The sequence below is a fragment of the Heterocephalus glaber genome, unplaced genomic scaffold (genome assembly GCF_053883595.1).
Source record: "Heterocephalus glaber isolate CG9 unplaced genomic scaffold, H.glaber_assembly_v1.0 deba00000281, whole genome shotgun sequence".
Taxonomy (NCBI): Eukaryota; Metazoa; Chordata; class Mammalia; order Rodentia; family Bathyergidae; genus Heterocephalus; species Heterocephalus glaber.
This window is the reverse complement of record NW_028258139.1, coordinates 36,088,603-36,113,921: the sequence shown is the minus strand read 5'-3', so window position 1 is coordinate 36,113,921 and position 25,319 is coordinate 36,088,603. Positions and strand designations below refer to the sequence as shown.

Below are 25,319 nucleotides of genomic sequence, written 5' to 3'. Positions count from 1 at the left end.
GATCTTCTCAATTCAGCAGTGAATATGTCAGACCCTGGGCTTTTCTTTGTTGGTAGTTTTTAAATTATTATTATTACTTCTTGAATTTCATTGACTGATATTGGGTTATTTAGAATTTTTATATCTGCTTGATTCAGCTTTGGTAATTCATATGTATCTAGGAATCTGTCCATTTCTTCTGTGTTTTCTATCTTAATAGAATACAGGTTCTTGAATTAGGTATTGATGTCATCTGGATTTCTGCAGGATTCATTGCGATTTCACCCTTTTCATTCCTGATTGCATGGATTTGGGTCTTTTCTTTCCGTGTTTCTTTTTTGGGGGAACCAAGGATCAAACTCAGGACCTTGCACTTGCGAGGCAGGTGGTGCCACTGAGCTAAATCCCTGACCCTCTTTTCTTTTCTTTTTTTGATAAGATTGGCTAAGGGTTGTCAATGTTATTAATCTTTCAAAGAACCAACTCTTTGATTAATTGATTCTTTGTGTTGTTTTCTTAGTCTCTGTTGCATTAATTTCTGCTCTGATCTTTATAATTTCATCTCTCATATGAGCTTTGAACTTGACTTGCTCTTTTTTTTTTTTTTTTTGGTACTGGGGATCAAACTCAGGACCTTGAGCTTGGGAGGCAGGCTCCAGAACCACTGAGCTAAATCCCTGGACCCTTGCTGTTCTTTTTGTAGAAGCTTGAGTTTCAACATTGGGTTGTGTTTTTTTGGTACCTAGGATCAAATTTGGGTCCTTGCGTTTGCGCGGCAGGTGGTGGCACCACTGAGCTAAATCCCCGGCCCAACATTGGGTTGTTTATTTGAGGTTGCTCTGTTTTTCTGATATGGGAATTCACCACTACAAATTTCCCTTGTATGACTGCTTTCATTATGTCCCATAAATTCTGGTATGTCGTATTGGCATTATCATTGAATTGTAGGAATTGTTTAATTTCTTCTTTCATTTCATCTGTGACCCATTGGTTGTTCTGGAGGGTGTTATTTAATTTCCATGTGTTCATGAAGTTCTTGTTTTTTCTTTTGCCATTGAGTTCCAATTTCATTGCAAGTATTGTCTGATAATATGGTTGGATAATTTCAATTCATTTGTATTTACTTAAGCATGTTCTATGAGCTAGTATGTGATCTGTTTTGGAAACTGTCCTGTGTGCGAGAAGAATGTGTATTCTGATGTTGTGGGTTGGAACACTCTGTAGACATCCACTAAGGCCATTGGATCAAAAGTTGTGTTTAATTCTGAATTTCTTTGATTATTTTGCCTAGTTGATCTATTTTTGACAGTGGATTATTGAGGTCCCCCATTACAGTTGTATTAGTACTATTTGGTTTTTCATGTTTTATGATTTTTTCACGTATAATTTTTTTTATATAGTTGGGTATGCTGATATTTGCTGCATATATGTTTATCATTGTTATCTCTTCCTCTTGGGTTGTTCTCTTTACAAGCTTGTAGTGACTTTCTCTTTCAGTTTTGGCTTGAAATCCACTTTGTCTGCAAATAGCTACTCCTGCTTTTTTCTGGGTACCTGTTGCATGGAGTATTGTTTTCCATCCTTTGATTTTCAGTCTGTGAATTTCTTTTTGAATCATATGTGTTTCTTATATGCAGCATATTGTTGTGTTTTGCTTTTTGATCCATTCTGCCAGTCTGTTTCTTTTGATTGGTGAACTGAGACCATACATTGATGGTTATAACTGATATGTATTGACTTATCCTTGCCATGTTTTTTTCCTGTTGTTGTTTCTATTTATTTATTGTATTGAAATTCTTAGAATTCTTGTCTTCCTTGTCTTTTTCTAGAATACCCTTTGGAACTTTTTGGCCTGCTAGTTTGGCAGTCATGAAATTCTTTAGGTGTTCTTTGTCATGAAAGTGCCTTATTTCTTCATCAATTTAAAAAGATAATTTTGCAGGGTACATCAATCTGGATTGGAAGTTTGTGTTTTTTGGGGGGGGGCAAGCTTGAAATACTTCACTCCAAGCTTTCCTTAACTTGATGGCTTTTGTTGAGAAGTCTGCTGTGATTCTGATGGGCTTTCCTTCATAGGTGATTTGTTTCTTTTCTCTTAACAGCTTTTAATAATCAGTTCCTGTATTGCATTTCTGGAATCTTTACTATTATATGATTTGGTATAGTTTTGTTTTTTTTTCTGATCATGACTGTTTGGAGTTCTACATGCCTCACTTATCTGTGTCTCAAGTTCTTTTACTTCTGTGAAGAGGTTTTTTATGCTCTTTGTGCTATCTTCTGATTCTTCACTGATTCTGGTTAGTCTTATATTGTCTTTGCATCATCTAGCAGCTCTTGGATTGATTTTTTTATTGTGGTCCCTTGCCATTTTTAAGAAGTCTTTCTTTGATGATCGCCAACCACAACTCTGTGTTCTAGATCGGATATTTAATCTTCACATTGGTTGACTCTGTAGAATTTTGAATCTCTGGAATTTCTAATTGAGTCTACTTTATGGAATCCAGTTCTTTTCTATGTTGAGCATTCATGGTTTCATGTCTTTCCTAAGGTCCCGTATTTTTTATTTTATTTTTTAATTTTTAATTTTTAATTTTTAATTTTTTTTTGGTACCGGAGATCAAACTTGGGTCCTTGTGCTTGCGCAGCAGGCGGCAAAACTACTGAATTAAATCCCCGGCCTTAAGCTCCTGTATTTTAAAACTCTGTATCTACTCTAGATCACTAATCATTTCCTTCATAATGGTTATCATCTCTTTAATTATCTCTGTTTTGTTTTTGTCAAGAGACTTACAGATCTGTTTTGTTACTTCCACTGCCACCATTTCATAGGATTCATCTGGAAGGTTTTTGATTTCTTCCACCACAATGCCACCTTGATTTGCCTTGTGTGAGTTGGGGGCTATATGTAGGTTGTATCTTCTTTCCGTATTTTCTCATTTTCTGTTGTTTGTTTTCTGAGATGAGGCTGGTAAATTGCTTATGGTAGGTAGCATTATTACTAGTATCAAGACCTCATAGTGAAATGGCTACTTTTCAGAGATGTCTTATAGGCACATCTAGCTTTTTGCTTTTGAGCCTGTCCCAAGATCCTCCCTCTTCAATTTATTAGCGATGAATTGTTGCTGCCTGTTTGGCCTAGCACTCACTTCTTTGGTACTGGACTATAGTATTGTTTATGAGCCCCAGACAATCAGGGTATTGGCATACAAGGAGAATCAGTTGGTCACAACAACCATGTCACCTTGGCTAAAGTAGTACAGTCAGTAACAACAATAGCATCAAGCAAGGAGTACAAAATGTCAAAGTGTGATAACTATTAATTTGCCAGTTTTAGCTATAGGTACAAGGTTTAAGTTATATAAGAAGGTCTAAGATAAATTAGAAAATAATGTACAGTAAATATTTGCTCAATATACAACAAGATCTAAGACAAATCAGGAAATTATATACAATAAATATCCACTCAGTAGAGTGATTTTACTCAATGGTGGAGAAAACTTAAAAAGGATAAATGGAAAAAATAGAGAAATAAAAGAAGAGATAGAGATTGGAAGCAAAGCTGAAGGGAAAGGAAGATAACCCAAGCCTTCAGAAACTGGTCAGGAAGACAGACAGGAAAGAAAGAAAGAAAAATCATAAACAATAATAATAAACAACAACAGTGTTTATACTTAAAAGCAAGCAGTAAAATAAATACTAAGCCAACACCATCACCACCACCACCAAAACAAAGTATAAGAAAAGAACCTTGACTATTATATATACCTTGGTATAAATTTTTTTGATCATTGCTAATTGAAGTTCTATATGTTTTACTTATCTGCATGTCAAATAATTTTTTCTGCTTGAGAAGTTTTGTGCCATTATTTCTGTGAACAGTTTTTTTATATCGTTTGCACTATTTTCTTTTGTATTGACTTTGATCAATCTTACTGTTTGTTGTTGCATTATCTAGCAGGTGTTCGTTGGTTTTTTTATGATCCCTTGCTATTTTTGAGAAATCTTTTTTTCTCATGGATGCTAACACAGACCTATCTTCTATATCTGATATTCTGTATTCAGATTGGCTTATTCTGCACTTTCAGTAGATTTTTTTTAATCTCATGGATATCTATTTGAATCTGTTTCATGGACTACATTTCTTTCCTATGTTGAACATTCATGGTGTCCATCATTTTCCTATTTTTAAAAATCTGTATCTTTTTTTAAATCTTTTTTTTTTTTGCAAGAGCTTACCTTTTCAATTTGTTGGGGATGAAAGTTGCTGCCTATTTGGCCTAGCCCCTCATTCTTTGGCACTGGCCTATAGTATTGTGACTCTTGGGCAGTCTTGGTCTTGGCTTACTGGATAGAACAACTGATTAGAATAATTATGTCACCTCCACTAAAGTAGTACAATCAGCAATAACAATAGCATCAATCATAGCCTAGAAACTGCCAAACCATGGTAACTATTAATTTGCCACCTTTAACCATTAATTAGATTTGTGGTTATATAACAAAATCTAAAATGAACCAGAAAATTGTGTATAGTAAACATGCCCTCTGCATGGTGGTTTTATTCTCAGCTGAAAAAATTTAAAAGGGGTTGGGGGAAAAATAGAGAAATAGAAATAGAGGAAGGGATTAGAAGTAAGGCTGGAGGACAAAAGAATATACACAAACTTTGGGAAACTGGTGCATAAGATAGGAGGGAAAGAGAGAAGGGAGAAATAACAGAACAGAACAAAAGAAAAACTAGAATCAGAGTTCACACTTATACAAAAAACAAGAACAGCCAAGAACAAAAAGAAAAGTAAAACAAAAGGAAGAAAAGTCAACTTCAAGGAGTGTCTCTGCTGTCACTGGTAGACAAATTGGGCACACAGAGCCCAGATCCGTGTTGATTAACCCCAACAAGCCAGCCCTAGATTTATAGTGGGGTAATGGATAATCCCAGCAAGGCTGTACCTTTAGTTCTGAAGTCCAGGCTAGTTTCTGGGTGTAAGGCTGGAACTTAGTTTGTTCAGCTTGCAACACTCCGTGTGGCTCCTGCTGGGTTGAACTCAGCTCCTTGACCTCCTGCTGACTTGAACTTGGTTTTGCCTCACCATGATGGAGCCAGTCTTCAGCTACTTTGAGTTCTGAGCTCAGTTGGCCCCTTTCCAAAATGGCTACTGGCTAATCACCCTCTCTTGGGGAATATCTGAAATGGAATAACTCACCAGCCACTCCAGTCTGCTGCATCCACTGCTCCGTTCCACTGGTGCTTTTCTCTGTGGAGGCTTTTGGGGTCGTCAGTAGTCAGTCAGTGTGTGTCTGCAGGTTTGAGCTGCCCTTCCCCACACAGTGAGTCCAGGCTCAGGTAGAAAGCGCCACATGCCACTTACTTCTCTCCAATTAAAGTCTCTTTCTTTGCTCTCCCCATAGGCTTCAATTCTTGCTTCAGATCTTTGCTGGGCCCTGGGTACCCACTTCCCTCCTTTTTTCCCTCATGTTGCTATATTTCAGCAGCTGGACACCAAATCTTGGAGAGACTATTTCTCCGCTGTTCACCCGTCCACTGTCAATTTGTTCCTTTTTTTGACTATGTACATTTTTTTTTTTTTTGGTACCGGAGATCGAACTCGGGTCTTTGCGTTTGCATAGCAGGTGGCAAAACCACTGAGCTAAATCCCCGGCAACTACATACTTTTTTTAGTACATATGTCAGTGAGTTAGTAAAATAGGATCCCTTTTTCTTTTTTTCTTTTTTTTTTGCAGTAGTGGACATTGAACCCAGAGGCTTCACAGTGAGTTACATTCCCAGTCCTTATTGTTTGATTAATTGATGGACAAAGTCTCACTAAATTACCTGGACTGGGCTTGAATTTCAAATTCTCCTGTTTCAGCCTCTCATTGTAGTGGGATTATAAGCATACACCACCAGGCCTGGCTAGGGATTGCTATTTTTTGCAGAGAGAATAAAAGAATTATATACCTTTTCGTTTAGTATTAAAGTGCTTCATTTAGTATTAAAATATTTGTACAGGTTTTTCTTTTCCTGATATATACATGTTTTTAGTGGGCTCCATTTTATCTAAGTTCTTTTCAGTTAGCAAAATATTTGTAAGATTTATCCATGTTGTGTGCTTTAGTATTTCATTATTCATTGTGATTGAACACTATTGTGTGAATATACCACTTTTCACTTAACGGTTTATCACATTGTGGACTTTTGTATTGTTTCTATGTTTTGCCTATTATGTGGCTGGCTATAAAAATGTACAAGTTTTTATGTGAACATAGGTTTTCAGTTTCCTTGGGAGTATAGCATGTCTTCTTCCACTTTCTGAACCCCTGGCAACTATTATTTACTATTTATTTTGCCAGAATATCATATATTTGGAATCATATAGTATATCGATTTTTCAGGATGGTTTCTTTCACTTAGCAGTATTCAGTTAAGTCTGTCTTTTTCTGACTTCATGGATCTTTTCTTTTCCATCACTGAACACAATATTCCATTGAATGGTTGTAGCACAGTTCATCAAATTTCCCTTTGAAGAGCCTTTTGGTTGCTTACAGTTTTGGGGATTGCGATTAAAGCTCTTATTAACATCTGCTTGCAGGTGTTTGTGTGGACATAGGTTTTCAAATCAAATGGAAATGTGCCTACAAGCGTGATTACTAGATTGAGTGGAGATTATGTTAGCTTGGAAACAGTCCAGCTGTCTTCTACCTTGACAGAACCACTTTTGCATTCCTGCAAAGAGCGAATGAGATTTAAGGCTGCTCTGCTTCTGCATCAGTGTTTCGGAAAATCATGGAAAGAAATACATGGAGACACAGAATTCAGGTAAAATAATAAAATTTCTACATGCAAGCTGGTGGAACTGCCAGAAGCTGGTCTAGTCAGTGTCCACGTGCCCTTTGTTCAGTGTTTCCTTTTTAGCCATTATCTCATCTCTAGTGGTCTTTGCTGAGCAAATAAAATTCCAGTTTCTGCTTAATGGTTAGACACATGTGGTTTCTATCATTGATTACAGGCACAAACACTCGACAGTTAAAGCACATATATCACAAATTTACTCAAGCTTTGCAACTTTGTTTCTAAGATGTTATCTATAGTAGAGGTACAGATCAAAGGAGCTATATATAACCTTCACTTTAGACAACAAAAGCAATGGGCTAAGGCAAGTTTTAGAAGGGATACACTACCTATTTTGCTTCTACAGCTACTTTAATAGCTAACTTACTAAGCAGTCTAAAACTTTACCCCATCATTCTTCCCTCTGTTTACTTCAGGATAATTCTTCTATCCATAATATATTCTATCTAGTTTATCTACATTTCTTAGCACTAGCATTTGGTAGGGTTGAGTGGCAGCAGTACGCTGCTATATAAATTTTGAAATCCACTGAATGACACAGGGACCACACATTAATATTCTCTCTCTTTTTTTTTTTTTTTTTTTTTTTTGGTACCGGTGATCGAACTCGGGTCCTTAGCTTGCGAGGCAGGCAGTGGAACCACTGAGCTAAATCCCCGGCAATTAATATTAATATTATAACAAGAAGGGGACTTAAAAGAGGTCCTATCCAAGTTTTCCACCCTGTCAAAGTTAATTCCATAGGATGGTTCTCCTGTACCAAATTCATTACCAAGATCCATGATCTGATCTTTCAGTTTGTCTAGTGATTCCTGTATTATACCAGATTTATTAGTGTAATAACAACACTCTTCACTGACAAATAAGCAAATTCCTCCTTTCTGGGCTGTTAGCAAATCGAGAGCACCTCTATTTTGTAATATGACATTAACCAGTGAATCTAGTTGGGTTTCCAAAGCCTGAATTGTGTCTTGAATTTTTTTCACGATGTTTTCTAATTTCTTTTGTCCTAATGAAACATATTGTTTTCTTCCTTTAACAAGACTAGATTTGTACAAGTGTTGTTTATGTCATTGTCCCTTTGTCCTCCAAGGAAACATGTACCATTTTCAGTAACCCTGGAGGGGTATTTCAGAAGTGAATGCATAGCTTCCTATATAAATTTGATATATTACTCCTTGTAGCCAAACAGCATCCCATAGGGCTGGCATATACATAGATATAGGATTACATTGACCTTGTTTACAGTTGTCACAATTACCAGTGGTTCGTCCAACAAGGGAGCCATTGATCCAAACTTTTGCTTTCTCTTTGCAATGTAATTTCTCATTAGAATAGCCCCCACAGTCAGAAGTTACCCTAGGTTCCCCATAATGTTCCTTTGGGCAGGCATCAAAGAACATTGTAAATGGATAGCCTTCCGGTTCCCATTCTACCATTTTAAGAGTCACATATTGCTCATGAAATTTTTCAGCACTAGGCTTAAACATCCGCAGTTCAAAAACAGAGAAACTTAGAGCAATGGTGATCTGGCATAGCACAATGGTCCATGTTGTCTTTGTCAGTGCTCCCATTCTTCGTGCATTGACTGACCAGCCTCCAGAGTGGTGAGAACAGGGCTTTGAGTGTGTTGTCTTTACTGACATCCAGCATCCAGGTCTGTTTTATTATTACCTGGTGCAATGAAGTCTCTGCCTTTCTGATGTCCTGAACAATGTATTACTGCAACTTTGCTAGGTACCCACACTGCCTCTAGCAACTGTACAATTTCCTGTGTATACTTGATTTGCTTTCCTTCTGCTGTGAGAAGACCTTGCTCTCAATCATGCCATGGATGTGCGGTGTAGCAAATGCATAGCGAGAGTCTGTATATATATTTACCTTCTTACTCTTCGTCCATTGGAGTGCCTGTATGAGCATCCAGAGCTCAGTATGGTGGGTCAACCAGCTATTAGGAAGGAGCCCCAGCTAGGACCACCTCATCCTTTGTGGTTATTGCATATCCAGCATGATGAACCCCATCTTCCACGAAGCTCCTCCCATCTGTGGACAGAACGAGGTCAGCATCGGACAAGGGTGTCATTTGCAGGTTGGGGTGGCAGGAAAAGAGCTCATAGGTGACACTCAAGCAGTTGTGATCAGGAGGGCCTGTCTCCATTGGCAAGAAGGTAGCAGGATTTAGGGTCGGGGATTTAGCTCAGTGGTTCTGCTGCCTGCCTTGCAAAGCACAAGGTCCCGAGTTCGATCTCCAGTACCGAAAAAAAAAAGTAGCAGGATTTAAAGATTTTACAGGAAAATCTGCAAGTGGGGCTTCTCACAGAGAAGGGCTTAGTACTGAGTAACCCAATTGTTTGAGAGCCATCGATGTGCCCTTGTGTTCAGCAGTTCCAGTACTGCGTGTGGAACCTGCACAATCAGTTCCTGACCTAAAGTCAACTTGTTTGCTTGAATCAGCAGAACTGAGGCTGCTAAAGCCCAAAGACAAGGAGGCCATCCTTTTGCTATTGGATCTAAATTCTTAGACAGGTATGCCCCTGGTTGATTCCATGGGCCTACTTCTTGGGTCAGCACTCCAAGGGGCATGTGGGTTTTTCAGTCACATACAGAGTAAAAGGCCGCTTTACATCCGGTATGCCTAAAGCAGGGGTGGCTGCTAAGGTCAGTTTTAGTTTCTTAAAAGCATCTTTTTGTTCTGTAGCCCAAAGTAAATGATTTTCTTCTTTTCCCTTTAAGGCTTCATAAAGAAGTTTAGTGATCCCTGCAAAACCAGGAATCCAAATTCTACAGAAGCCTGTTGCCCCAAAAACGTCCCTCAGCTTTCTCTTTGTTTGGGGTTCAGGAATGGCACTAATAACCTGTTTTTTCCATTTCCTAGATAGCCAATGCCCTGCGTTATTTGAAATCCTAAATATTTAACATGCTGTACACAAATCTGGGCTTTCTTCCATGATACCTTATATTCAGTTTCCTGTAAGCGCAGCAACAATCCTTTTGTGCCTTCCCAGCATTGTTTTTGGGTCAGGCTGCATAACAGTAAATCATAGTGCTCTGTTCCGCTGTCTACCATCAAGGACATATTTTGGGCCCCAATCATTATATTGACCATGGGCTCGTGGGGGCCTAACTCCATCAAGCCTGGTCTGTGTCAGACACTATCTTCCATCACAGGTAACAGCGTACCAGTATATTTCCTTTAATTTCTGCTTTTTCTTTTCTTTGAGCTATGGGCACTTGTTCTTACAATGTCCCTTCTCTCTGCAGTATGCACACTGGTCACAATCTTAAGTCCTCATGTTTAAACCTCTCTTTTGCTTTCCTTCTGATTTTGTTCCCTTTCTTTTTCTTTCTCTACCTTGGCTCCCATAGCCACTGCTATGTACTTGGCCTGCCTCTTATCTCGTTCATCTTCCCTTTTAACTCGTTCCTTCTCTCACACTGACTCTGTTCATATACACTTTCCTAGCCAATTGCAACAGTTGTGTTACATTCATACCCTCCCAAGTTTCTTGCTTTTGAATTTTCCTTCTAATATCTGGAGCTGACTGGGTCAGAAAAGTCATATTAACTGATGGTTATCTGAAACAGCAGGATCAAAAGGTATATATATTCTGTAAACTTCGAAGAGCCGCTCATAAAATCTCTCAGGGCTCTTATCGGGCTCCTGCTGTGTTTTTAGCACTTTAATCATATTTATAGGCCTTTTACTGGCAGCTCTTATCCCTGCCAGGAGGGCCATCCGATAATTGCTTAAGCTTTCCTGCATGTGGTATTGGGATTCCAGTCGGGCCACACATTTACTGGAAACTGCTGTTCATGCCAAGCATCTGGATTTCTCGTGTTCTACAAAGTTCTTTACAGTCCTCCCAATTAGGACGATGGATAGCAAAGATGGAATCAAATAATTGAAGTATTTTAGAGGGGTCTTGGCAGAGAATAAATGACTTTATTTTTCTCTGGACCTAGCCTCCTTTGTTTTTTTTTAAAGTCAAATCTCAAATACCACACCTTGGTCTATTTGTGCCTTTTCCCAACAGTCTTTTTTTTTTAACTCACTCTAAAGGAGGAGGTCATATTGTAACCTGTTGGCTCTTAAACTCTTTGGTACTGGGGATTGAACTCCTGTCCTTCTGCTTGGGAGGCAGGCACGGGAACCACTGAGCTACATCCCTGGCTTAAACTCTTTGAAGATGACCAATGTACACATATTATAGTAACATACTTAGAATTTAACCCTTTGATGACAAGCAATATAAACATATTTCAACTTTTCTTAACAAACTTGAAACCAACAAACATATATAATTTCTTGATAAATCACTTTCACTCATCTTTTGACATACATAAGCCTTCTGGTCTTGTGTATCTCTATTTTTCTAACAAGGCAAACATGCAAAAATGTTTTTTATATCAAAATTGTATAGCTTTTAATATTTTTTATCTCACTATAGACTTTATCATAAACTTGTGTTTAGCTCTTAAAATTTTAAAGTGTCCCTTTTTTGTTCTCAGATTGTTACACTTCAAATTTGGGTGCCAATAGAACGTTAGTAACTTTGAGTTCTTTATCAACAAAGTGCAGAAAAGAGCAAATTAACCCTGTAATTACAATTGAAGAATTTGCAATGTACAATAAATATTTTAAGCACACCAACTAAACATCAACTCAAACTGAAACACAGATACATTTATCAATTAGTTAAAATTTGTAACTTGATTTCTCGTAAAATTTCTTACTTTCTTTGGCTTTATTTTATGGCCTTCAGAGCTTTCTTAGCTGTTTTCAATCCATTACTTATTTTCTCTTTTCAGTTTTTTTTCCCAATTTGAGTGTAAGCCCTATTCGATCCTCTCTGAGTCTGACCACAGCATGTACCCTCTGGTGCTCCAAAGCCAAATAGTTCTCATGCTTTTGTCCCTACCTCCTCTGTACTTGTGAATTTAGCAACCCAAAAGAAGGGGGAAAGTCTAAATTCTCTCAGTCTGGATCTGAAAGGACCAGTTCCTTTGCAGCATTGTTCTCTTTCTGATGGAGGACCAGGATATTGTTTTGCTTCCAGGGTGCATGTATGAAGCCAAGGAGGCATTCTGTGGCACAATTTGAGCCATAAATCAATATAGTGAAATTGATCTGGATATTCCTGTCCAGGGGCGGTGACTGTTAGCCAGATGGATGAGACGAGACCCTCATCTAGGGATCTCTCAGTTGCCCAAGATGGGCAAAGTGTGGACCATTCTAACTCAAAAAAGGTTCTATGATTTTGGGGTTTCATCTTAATACCATAATTTCTAGTAAAACCTTTCTTAAAATTCTTAAGCCTGCATTTCAGAACAGTAGGACGAGACGTTTCTGTCCCCACGATCGGCCGATCAGAGTGTTGGTGTGTATGGGTATCCTTGTATGGAGACGCACGACAACCAAGGTGGGGAAATCACTCATTCTCCTGCCTGGCTGCAGGCTTCTCAGCCATTTTAAGGTCCATTCAGGCTAAGGTGGGCTGTCGCCTAAGCTCACCATTGTGCCTTTGTTAAATGCGACCACACACAAGTTCTGTGACAGACCACATACAAGTTCCGCGACTCGGGGAGGATTCTTTAAGCGCAAGCGCTTCCCCCTTGTCTTGGTACCACAGCTCGTTCCACTCACTCTGCTATCCAGAACTCTTTCACTCACACATTTATTCAGAAGTTATCACATTCCCTCCTGGTGACCCCCTAACCGTAACCAAAACAAATGAAAGAAGCTACCTCCCCAAATGGCAAAGCACAAGGGGTGATTGGGCCCCTGCACTATTTTTGCCCAAAGTTCACAAAGTGAACCAAAACAAATGGGAGGAGCTATCTTTCCAAATGGCAAAGCACAAGGGGTGATCAGGCCCCTGTGCTGTATTTGCCCAAAGTTACAAAATACAAATTCACAAAGTGAAATCAAAGCGAAACCAAATGTTAATGACTAGGGGGTTTCCCCGGGTTTCTCACCCAGCAAAGGAAAGAGAGACGAGACACCAACAGCAGCAACCCTCCTTCTGTCGTCCTCCGTCTCGGGTTTGAATGATCCGCAGCTGGTGAGCGGGTCTCCATGTTCTGTTGGGGAGCCTAGGAAATTAGTTCCAGGCGCGTGCCTTTCCTCTTGAAACAGACAGCCGCTCCCTCTGGTGGGGTTCCGGCCGATGCCCAAAAGGGCTATTTCATTCCCGATTCCTGGTCAGGAAACCAAATGTTCCAGAAAATCACAGAAATACATGGAGACACAGAATTCGGGTAAAATAATAAAAGTTCTACTTGCAAGCAGGTGGGACCCCCAGAAACCAGTCTGGTCTTTCCGTGCACCCTTTGTTCAGTGTTGCCTTCTTATATCTTTTTTATCCATTATCTCATCCCTAGTGGTCTTTGCTGAGCAAACAAAATTCCAGTTTCTGCTTAATGGTTACAGGTGGTTTCTATCACTGATTACAGGCACAAACAGGACAGTTAGGGCACATATATCACAAATTGACTCAAGGTTTGCAACTTTGTTTCTAAGACATTATCTATAGTAGAGCTACAGATCAAAGGAGCTATATAACCTTCAATTTAGACAACAAAATCAACGGGCTAAGACAAGTTTTTGAAGGGATACACTACCTATTTTGCTTCTACAACTACTTTTAACAGCTAATCTACTAAGCAGCCTAAAACTTTTCCCCATCATTAGCATTTATACTTTCTGACACTTGAATGGTAACCATTCTAATAAACATGCAGTGCTAGCTCATTGTTTTGATTGGCAGTTCTCTCATGACTAATGATGGTCAGCACTTTTTTATGTCCTTATTTGCCATCTGCTCATCCTTGTTGGAGTTTGTTCATCTCCTTTACCCATTTCTTCATCGGGTAGTTTTCTTAATATTGGATTGTAAGTGCTTTTCGTATATTTGTACACAAATCCTTTATTATATAATAATCTATATAGTTTGCAAAAGTTTTTCTGCCAGTCTGTGGTTTTTCTTAATTTTCTTTAGTGTCTTTGACAGAAGTTTAAATTTTGTAAATTTTAGTTTACTGATTTTTTTTCCTTTCACGATGGTTTTGTATCTAAAAACTTACTACCAAATCCAAAGTTGTATAGATTTTCTCCTAGAAGTTCTATAATACTGTATTTTTATAATATGTGTATCATTATAAATATGTATATCATATTTAGACATAAGATTGTATTCACATTAATTTTTGTGAGAAGTGTAAGATCTGGTCTAGATTTGTTTTATTTTTTGCATATTTTAATATTTTGCATATTCATATTTTTGAATATTTCCACACCATTTGTTGAAAAGACCACTTTCTCCAGAAAATTGCCTTTCTTCCTTTGTCAAAGATCAGTTGACCATATTTGTGTCAATGTTTACCTTTCTTTAGTGCCCTGTAAATAAACACTAGTTTTATTTTCATACTATTCACAAACCATCCATTTAAAGTATATAATTCAATGTGTTTTAGTATTTTTCTAGGGTTGTGCAGCCATTGTTATAATCAGTCATATTTGAAACACAGATTATTTTATTAACTGACCCAGAGACATTATCTTTTGACTTGACCTCCCTTGTTAAAGAACTTCAGTCCCTCTACCCTTCCCTGGGTTTAAATTTTTGTTTTTCTTGTTCTTTTCAGGACTGGGGGTTTAACCCAAGATTGTTTTACCGGTGATCTACATCCCCATCCTTTTTTTTTTTGAGTAGGAAGAATTTATTGAGAGAAAGGTAGCTTTCTGTCTAAGAGAGACAGAAGGGGGACTGGAAAGTGCATTGCCCCCATCCCCATCCCTTTTAATTTTTTTTCCACACAGAATCTCAGGTGTTGAGGCTGCCCTTGAACTTATCTTCCTGCCTCAGCTTCCTGCAAATTGAGATTACAAGTGTGTGCCACGATGTTTCTTTTTGTAATTGCCTATGTTTCAAGGAAATAATAGCGTCTCTTTCCTAAAGGTATTATAGTTCTGTAGCTCTTTCATGGTATAGAAATACTTGATGATTTGGAGTTGTCTGCTCACTTGTGTGTTTTATACTCTTGGCTTTTAGTTTCCTTCTTGGTAAACACAGTCTTATTACAAGAGATTTTTTTTGGAAATAGGAAGGAGTATGAGGCTGACTACACAGGAATGCTGTAGGTTCTCGCTTTTGGGGTCCCAGACCCTGATGGTGAGGTTGCAGTCTTCCCATGTCCCCTGTTCTAAGCTAGCTTAATGTTATAAAGCCACTGACACTTTCCTACTTCTAAGTAAAAGATTAGCAGAGGAGATTATTGGGATTCAGCAAACTCTGGTCAAGTTGCCACAAAGTCTCTCCTGAAGTACCCCAGTGTCTCTCTCCTATAGTCCAAATTATGAATTTGGAGGTAATCACTTTTATCTTCACACTGACCTCTACTAGGTATGTGAACCCTAGGTGTTTAAAGATTTCTTTCCCTGTCACCACATATTATAAGCTTTTAAGTCTTACCAGAATTTCTTAATTTCTGTTCTGCTGATACTGTTCTTTATTGTTTTCCAGCCAGGTTAAGGATTTCTCACTTTTCTAACAGTAACAAAAATAATAGCACTACCTATCAGTACTGAGGATGCTTATTCACACTGCTGTCTTTCTTAAATTAAAATCATCTTTTCAGGGGCTGGGAATTTAGCTCAGTGGTTCTGCTGCCTACCTCGAAAGCCCAAGGTCCTGAGTTTGATCCTTGTTACCAAAAAAAAAAAAAAAAAAAAAAAAATTCTTTTCATTAGTTAGAGCTTTTAGACTTATTTCTAGGACACATTCCATTTTGAACAACTAACACGTTTTGAAGTGTATATCAGCCTGTTTGAAAGCATGAATGTATTTGGCAAACATTAAGTAGAAATTATTATCAGATGGAGTTTGAATTTTCCCTCATGGCAAAGTACATGATAAGTATTCATGTAAATTAGAGTGTGAGGAAAGGAAACAGAATTAGACTTTTTTATGGTACCGGGGATCAAACTCAGTACCTTGTGTTTGCAAGGCAGGTAGCAGCACCACTGAGCTAAATCCCTGGCCCCAGAATTAGACATTTTGAAGATTGCTTTTAAAATGTGTCATACTCTTAGTGTGAATTAGTCTTGTATTGTAATTTCATTAAAATATGGTAATACATGAAGAAAATTGTTAGAAAAAATTGAATAGAAAATAAAATAAGGGTAAAACCCTGACTAGTATTGCATGGTGGGTAAGAGAATGAGGTTTGTTTACTTAGGTGAGGAGGACTGAACCCAGGCCCTCAACAACTGTTAAGTACATGTTGTACCAGAGTCCCAGAGTTGAAAATGGGTTTTATAGATTTAAATCTAAGTTCTTTTTTTTCAAAATTTTATTTTATTGGTACATTTTAAGTATACGACATAATGACATTCATCATTGGAAATTTGCACCTTTACATAGTCTCTCTTGGTTCTTATTTTTCACCCTTCCCCTGCCCTCCCTTCGACCCCTCCATCCCTCCCTATTTGCAAAGACTTTGTTTCCATTTTTTCATTTTCTCATATTAATTCCATTCCCTTCTTTCCTTTCCCCTACCTCTCCCACTTCCCCCTTTCCCCTTTTCTTCCCATTTCACATTATCTATTATACCTTTTAGACCTTATTTACACTTTCAGTTTCTCACACTAGAGAAACTATTTGGCATTTACACGTGTGTCCTATTTATTTCACTTAAGAGTATCGCCTCAGTGTGCATCCATTTAGCTATAAATGTCTCTTAATTTCTCATTTTTTATGGCTGAGTAGTACTCCATTTTATAAAAAACCCCACATCTTTATCCAGTCTCCAGTTGATGGGCATTTGGTCTGCTTCCAAGTTTAGCTATTACAAATTGTGCTGCTATGAACAGGGGTGCACATATATCACCGTGGTATGATTCTTTTAATTCTTTGAGGAAGATACCCAGCAGGGGAATAGTGGGGTCAAATGAGACTTCCAGTCCTAGTTCTTTGAGGTATCTCCATACTGATTTCCACAGTGGTTGCACCAGTCTACACTCCCACCAGCAGTGGAGCGGGGATCCTCTTTCCCCACAGCCCAGCCAGCATTTGTTATTGGTTGATTTCATGATAGCAGCCATTCTTCCTGGAGTGAGGTAGAACCTCAGAGTTGTTTTCCTTTGCATCTCTCAAATGACCAGTGATGTTGAACACTTTTTCATATGTTTATTTGCTATTTCTACTTCTTTGTCTGAGAAATGTCTGTTCATTTCAGATGCCCATTTTTGGATTGGGTCTTTAAATTTGAGAGGTCTGATTTTTTTTAAGTTCTTTGTAGATTTGAGATAGTAGACCTTTGAGGAACAGTAGGTGAAGAGTTTTTCCCACATTGTGGGTTGTCTCTTCACACTGTTGGTGGTTTCTCTTGCCGTGCAGAAGCTTTTTAATAAAAAGTGATCCTGCTTATTGTAAATCTAAGTTCTTTAATGTACCGCTTTTATAATCTTGGGTAAATTATGTATTTCACGTTATAAAATAAAGAAAATAGTAGCATGTATATCATAGTTAATGGGGATTAAATGAGATGCTGCATATAAAATACTTCTGAGCACAAATCCTTCAGGAAATATAAACAATAATTACCGTCATTACTGTCCCAAGTAGAAATCCTCAACTTGAAGATCCTTGGAACTATCATTTAGCAAATATTTATCCAGTGCCTGTTCTTTAGTATTAGACTTGTAGAGGAGCCACTGATGTGAGTATCAGCTCTGTACCTAGAGGCAGAACAAAGAGAACTAATATTGATAGAGTTCTTGCCACAGGGTTCATTAGTAATGTAGGTGTTACCACTCCCATTTTATAGATGAGGAAGCTAAGTAAGACTCAGTAAAGTGCTGAGATTCAGCTGTTCAAAATAATGGACTGTTGACTGAATCCCAGTTCTGCCATGTAATTAGCTGTGTTGTCAGAAAATCACTTAACCTTAAAGGCATGGAACTGTTGATACAAATTAATAGATGTTAATTTGATTGTGACTTTGAATAAGTTGTCATACTCTTCAGTATCAAATTTATACAAGTATCTATTTTTCTTTCTTTTTTTTTTTGGCAGCAGGGTCTTGTTATATAGTTCAGGCTGGCTTTGAACTCACTGTGTAGTCCAGGCTGGCCTCAAATTCACAGCTATCCTCCTGCCTCTCGTTCTGACTGCTGGGATTACAGGTGTGCACCACCATATCTGACATACATCTCTTTTAACCACTACTAGTGTGTCTTGATTTTTAGATCTTTGTAAATATACTCCTCTTACCCTTCTGTCCTTCAACCTTAAGATTCTGCATTCCAACTTAGAAAATAACTTCATTAATAGTTGGAGTGAAAGAGTTTAAGCATTGTGATAGGTGAGATGGTAGGAAATGGTTTATGGGAATTAATCTTGGTGTCATTATGGAACCTGACATGTTCTGTATGATCTCAAAGAGGAATCATATGATGTTTAAATTTATAAAAGATAAATTAAATTGGAAGACTATAAGAGATACATGTTCAGAGATGTTTCTAGGCCTGAGTTATTTACTAGATAGGCCACCCTGTCTTGCTCTGAAAATTGGTTTGCCTTCAAGTAGGAGCAAAAGGACCAGGGAAAACAAACCTGAATGTCTAGGATGTTTATTTGAAAAGCAATGGCCTCAGGTTATACTGTGACCTATTAATACACTACCCCTTTATACACAGTGTGATACTCAGTTTTCAGGCAGAAAGCCCTAAATTCCCCATGGTTGTGAGCTGTGTTGGGAGCTGGAAAAAGAAATTAGCAATTTAATCACTGTCCTTAAAGCTCAGCTATTTTTATACATTGTTACTGGGATTTTAAAAGGATGTAATTTTTTTTTTTTTTTGGTACCGGGGATTGAACTTGGGTCCTTGCTCTTGGGAAGCAGGCGGCAGAACCACTAAGCTAAATCCCTAGCCCTGAAATGATGTAATTTATTTGGGGAAAAATAAACATTTTACAAAATTTGAAAGTGTACCTGCCAGTTAGCAGCAGGTCTAGGGATCTTTTCATATATGCATGTGCATAAAGATGCTTCGTGCAGGATGGTTTACAGTATCCAGTGACTGGAGATGACTTCTATGTTTATCAGTAGGGGCTGGTTAACTACATTGTGATATGGGCAGAGCAGGAAGTTTTATGAATGTTCAAGAGGAATATGGTAGATGTAATTATGCCTTAATGTACAACAATCTCCTTGATGTATTAAATGAAAAACATTATTTAGTATACAACTGTGTGCTCCTGTTGTGTAAAAAGACACGGAAGTATGCGCAAACATTCTTAAGTTTGTACAGCCATAGAGTGGGAAGAAATATAAGATTCTAGTAAGTGTTATCTCTTCTGAGAGTGGGGTGATAAGCCAGCTTTATGCTTCTGAAAAATTTTGAAGCTGTGCATTCATATATCTTAACCCCCCGGCCCCCGCCCCACCATGATACAGACACCTTTGGCATACATGGTTGACTGAGAGCACTGAGCTAAGTCTCCAGCCCTTTAATCTTTTTTTAACTAATTTTTTTGTTTTGTTTTGAGGTTGTTTTTTTTTTTTGAGACAGGTCTCACTATATAGTTCAGGCTGGCCCTGAACTCACTATATTGCCCAGGCTGTCCAAGCTTAAGAATGTCTCACACTGAACTGCATCCCACAGTGTGCCCTGTCCTGTAGAATTTTGAGACAAGGTCTCACCAAGTTGCTAAGTTGCTCAGGCTGGCTCCTGCTTGCCATCTGCTTGTCTCAGTCTCTCAGGATGCTGGGATACAGGCGTGCATCACCCTGGCTGGCTATATGTTTCTGTTTACAGATAGAGCATTATATCTCTATGTTTCTTATAAGAATATAAATTTATTTGTTGTTAGAATGAGAGAATAGGAGTGAAGAAGGAATAAAATGATAATAATGGAAGTAGTTGTCTTTGTAGTTTACAGTTAATAATCCTAGGTCATCAATTTGTTGTGAAGAGCTAGATTAATTGTAGCAAAGTTATTTTTTTTCTTCTGAGTTAGAGTAGGGAATGTAGAAGAAAGTTTATAGGTCTTTTGAGTAGAGAATGCATTAGTTATAGCAATTATATTACCAGAATTTAAGTAGCCAATACAGTTTACGTTGAATGCTAAAAGTATATTTGCTGTTATTTAAGATCAACTATATATTATTGTATCTGGTGATATAGCATAGTGGACTCTGATGATCTTGCCTTAAAAATTGAAATATCTTTATGTTTCTTCTTTTTTGTTTATAGTGGCAGTCGCTCTTCTAAAACTTTTAAACCAAAGAAAAATATACCAGAGGGTTCTCACCAGTATGAGCTCTTAAAACATGCAGAAGCTACCCTTGGCAGTGGCAACCTCAGGATGGCTGTCATGCTTCCTGAGGGAGAAGATCTGAATGAGTGGGTTGCAGTTAACAGTAAGTAGCCTTCCTGTTTCTCTGAATTAGGTTAGTAGTCTCATTGCAGGACAGTGCTAAGGTGATCTTTATTGCAGGATATGTTAGCAACCTAGTATTGCAATACAGTCATACCATAATCCATCTTGAGGCTTTATGGTATTTAATTTCTGAAAATGAAATGTTTTTTGTTTGTTTTTTGGGTGTCGCTATGTATTCCAGGCCCAGGGTGGCCTTGAACATATGGTGATCCTCCTGCCTCAGACTCTTAAATGCTGGGATTACAGGCATTTACTACCATGTCTGGCTAAAAATGAAGTTTTAAGAAATTGTTTGCTGTTATAGTGTATTATAAAGCAGATTTATTATTTTCACTGGGGTAATATTTGCCAGACACATGTCTGGCACTCTGTTGTCTTTTTTACATGTATGATTTCATTTCATCTTTATAACCTTGTGATGTAGGTAGTTATACTAGTTTAATAGATAAAGGAAGCTAAGACAGAAAGATTAGTAGCTTGCATAAGTTATACAGCTATTGAATGGCAAGCCTCATATATAGGTATAGATTTCAGAGTCTAATCATTTTGTTAAATTGCCTCTCTCAGCATATTTATTTGTCTAAATTCAACTTATTTTTTAAAAGAATTCAGCAGTGATTTTGTGCAATTAGTAAGATATGAGATAATCTTTAACTCCTAGGGGGGAAAAAACCATGTAAGTAAAATACATTCTTGGGAATTAAGCTAGAGTAAGTTGGGGAATAAAAGGTTCAGAGTTTTAAAACATCAGTGAAAAACTGATGAGTTTTATAATTGAAGGAAATTTATATGAATTAAATTAAAATGATATTTAATTGAAAACTTCTAAATGTGTAGGTTTTAATTAAGGAAAAGAAAAACAGTATTTTTCTAAACACTTGATAGTATCTTGTAATTTGAAATGTCAGTGATTTATAAACTGAGCTACTACTCACTAATAACATTTAGGAACCAGATCTTATTGATAGGTCATAAAACTTTGCTGTGACAACATTTGCACAAGAGCTGTATTATTATAATATGATTTTCCTCCTAGATCAAGAGAGTAGCTATTTGAAATAAAGTGATTTGTTTGCTTTATTGATGAGTAAGATGGTTTGGTGGCACTTCAAAGATAATAATCAGAATAAATTTCTAATATGCACATACATTTAAAACAATTTTTTTACTTGTGTATGTGTACTACTTGTTTGAGAGTTCATTTACTAATTTTAAAAATGTAAGGAGAAACTAGAGACATTTATAGCTAAATGGATGCACATTGAGGCCACACTCTTATGTGAAATATATAGGACACACATGTGTAAATACCAGATAGTTTCTTTGGTGTGAGAAACTGAAAGTAAATAAGGATCAAAATGTATAATAGGGGCCGAGGATTTAGCTCAGTGGTTTCCCCGCCTGCTGTGCAACCGCAAGGACCCGAGTTCGATCCCTGGTACCAAAAAAAAAAAAAATGTATAATAGATAATGTGAAATGGGAAGAAAAGGTCCAAAGGGGAAGGGGAAATGGGAGGGAAGGGGCAAGGAAAGAAGGGAAAGGAAAAAATATGAGAAAAGGAAACAAAGTCTTTGTAAATAGGGAGGGGTGGAGGGGTTGAAGGCAGGGCAGGGGAATGGGGAAAAAATAAGAACTAAGATGTATCATGTAAAAGTACAGATTGCCAGTGATGAATGTCATCATGTTGTATACCTAAAATGTACCAATAAACTTAATGAATAATAAGAAAAACATGTAAGAATGGAGCTTCTGTACAAGAGATTCTCATTTTTAAGCATAAAAGCAAGTAATCATTTTTCTGCTTGTATTTTCTCTGTCTCAGTTGCTAGATCTGAATCTATACTACTGAAATGCCGAGAACTTTGAGAACATTTAAAATTTTACAGGCATTTCACAGTTCTAGTTGGACAAAAATTACTTGGGACTGAATCTGTAGAATATCTACTTAGAATGTATAATTCTGTTTCGAAAAAATACTGTTTGAGTAAAATGTTGGACTCTAAAATTTTCCTTATTGATCATAATGCTTCCAAATTACATTTCATCATCTGACTAGTGTTTGAGACTACAGTTATTTCTCCTCACTGACTTATTAGGAAAACACTTTGAGTGCATAATTGAGTAAAGGAGTTATTGATAAGATTGATATTTTAATGGCCTTTTGGCTTCAGTATGCTTGCTGCATGTACATTAATAGTAAATGTACATACTCAGTAGGTTGTCTAAGCCGAGGTCTGATTTTAGACATTTTACTAGAAGAAAGATAAGGAAATTATAACTTTTAAAGAGGACAGAAAGCAGGGTTAGGGTTCTGCAAAAAGCAGAGTGGATAGCGTATAAAGATGATATGCCACAGAATTCTGAGACTGAATCTTAGTTTGAGAAGGAAACTAATTCCTATTTTATGGTAGTCACATTAGTGCTCCATGATAAATTTGGTTTTGAAGGTAGATAAGTGAAGTTCACTGAGATTAAGTAACTCAACTGATAAGCTTAGGAGTTGGAATTCAGACCTGTGTGTCTGTTTCAAAAAGCATAAGTTCTCACTTATGTGGAAGATAATATAAGAATTATTGTTGTAGAGTCGTTAGTAAATCTTGGCTCACTGAGGTAAAAGAGCAGAAGAAAACTGGGGATTAAATTTAATGTAATGCTCAATCCTGTCCTACTTTGATTGATAACGAACTTTGATATCTTTTATAGTCTTTTCTTTTGCTGCTCTGGAAATTTGGTTTTATAAAGGATGGCAGTGCTCAGGATAGTTAATGCAAGGAGTGCATAAAGCTGAGCCTTAAACTCACAAATATGCATTCCCTTCTGCTTGAGAATTTGAGAAGATATATATTTATAGGAATACAGATGATTGTTTTATTTATTTTATTTTTTTTTGTTAAATTCTTTTATTGGTATATTTTTGGTATGCAACACAATTACATTTCTCATTGGGAATTGTACCTTTACATAATGCATCTTGGTTCTTATTTTTTCCCCATTCCTAGCCCTCCCTTCACCCCGTCCACTCTTCCCTATTTACAAAGACTTTATTTCCATTTTCTCCATTTCTCAGCATTTTTCCTTTCCCTTCTTTCCTTCCCCCTACCCCTCCCACTACCCCTACCCCTTTGGACCTTTTCTTCCTATTTTGCATTATCGATTATTCATTCTTATCATTGGTACATTTTAGGTATACAATATAATGACATTCATCATTGAAAGTTTGTGCTTTTACATAATCTCTCTTGGTTCTTATTTTTCACCCTTGCCCAGCCCTCCCTTCAACCCCTCCAGTCCTTCCTATTTACAAAGATTTTGTTCCTATTTTTCCATTTTCTCATATTAATCCCATTCCCTTCTATCCTTTCCCTTAGCCCTCCCACTTCCTTCCCCTTTGCCCCTTTTCTTCCTATTTCCCATTACCTATTACACATTTTAGTCCTTCTTTACACTTTCAGTTTCTTACACTAAAGAAACTATTCGGTATTTATACATGTGTGTCCTATTTATTTCACTTAAGAGTATTACCTCAATATGCATCCACTTAGCTATAAATGTCTCTAATTTCTCATTTTTTATGACTGAGTAGTACTCCATTTTATAAAAAAACCACATTTTTGTTGATCCAGTCTCCAGTTGATAGGCATTTGGGCTGTTTCCAAGTTTTAGCTATTACAAACTGTGCTGCTATGAACATGGGCGCACATATATCACTGTGGTATGATTCTTTTAATTCTTTGGGGAAGATCCCCAGCAGTGGAATAGCTGGGTCAAATGGGACTTCCAGTCCTACTTCTTTGAGGTATCTCCGTACTGATTTCCACAGTGGTTGCACCAGTCTACACTCCCACCAGCAGTGGAGCAGGGTTCTTCTTTCCCCACAGCCCCACCAGCATTTGTTATTGGTTGATTTCATGATAGCAGCCATTCTTTCTGGAGTGAAGTGGAATCTCAGCTTTGTTTTCATTTGCATCTCTCGAATGACCAGTGATGTTGAACATTTTTTCATGTATTTATTTGCTATTTCTACTTCTTTGTCTGAGAAATACCTATTCATTTCAGATGCCCATTTTTGGATTGGGTCTTTAAATTTGAGAGGTCTGATTTTTTTAAGTTCTTTATAGATTCGAGACAGTAGACCTTTTCTGAGGAAGAGCAGGTGAAGATTTTTTCCCACATTGTGGGTTGTCTCTTCACACTGCTGGTGGTTTTTCTTGCTGTGTAGAGGCCTTTCAATAAGAAGAGATCCCACTTGTTGATTGTGCTAGTTCACGGGCAACTGAGGTTTTGTTCATAAAATCTTTTCCTACACCAATGTCTTCAAGAGTTCTACCTAACCTCTGTTCCAACTGGTTCAGAGTTTCTATTTTAATATTTAGATCTTTAATCCATTTCGATTTTATTTCAGTGCATGGTGAGAGATATAGGTCTAGTTTTAGTCTTTTGGCAAGTTGAAACCCAATTTTTCCAGCACTATTTGTTAAAGAGGCTATCTTTCCTCCAGTGAGGGTGTTTGGCTCCTTCATCGAAGATGAGATGGCTGAGTGTGTCTGGTGTTGTTTCTGCATCTTCTAATCTGTTCCACTGGTCCTCAGGTCTGTTTCTTTGCCAGTACCATGCTGTTTTTATCACAGTAGCTTTGTAGTAGAGTTGCAGGTTGGGGATTGTGATACCCCCTGCCATGTCTCTGTTACCTAGAATGGCTTTTGCTATTCTGGGTCTCTTCTTGTTCGAAATGAATTTTTGGATTGTTTTCTCAAGATCTGTGAAGTATGCTGCTGGAATTTCAATTGGTATTGCACTGATTCTATATAGCAGTTTTGGAAGTATGGCCATTTTCACTATGTTGATCCTACCCAGGAGCAGGGGATGTTTGTCCATTTTCTGATATCATCTTCGGTCTCTCTTTGCAGAGTGCTATAGCTTTCAGAGTAGAGTTCTTTGATTTCTTTCGTTAGGTTGATTCCTAGGTATTTCAGTTTTCTGCATACCATTGTGAAAGGAATTGTCTGTCCTATTTCTCAGTGAGTCTGTTGTTCATGGAGAGGAA

The 25,319-nt window shown here is 37.5% G+C and overlaps 1 protein-coding gene across 3 annotated transcripts in view; it reads left to right on the top strand.

Annotated features, from left to right (window-relative positions):
* Positions 1-25,319, top strand: part of Mob1b (MOB kinase activator 1B) — an 86,825-nt gene that overhangs the window by 31,929 nt on the left and 29,577 nt on the right. For 2 of the 3 annotated variants that reach the window (XM_004871742.4, XM_087184582.1), the window contains exon 2: positions 20,088-20,254. In XM_004871742.4, the coding sequence (XP_004871799.1) occupies positions 20,088-20,254 (167 nt within the window). Of the gene's footprint in view, positions 1-6,337; positions 6,797-20,087; positions 20,255-25,319 lie in introns of those variants that run through there. The other variant, XM_021249807.2, reaches the window with a different exon arrangement.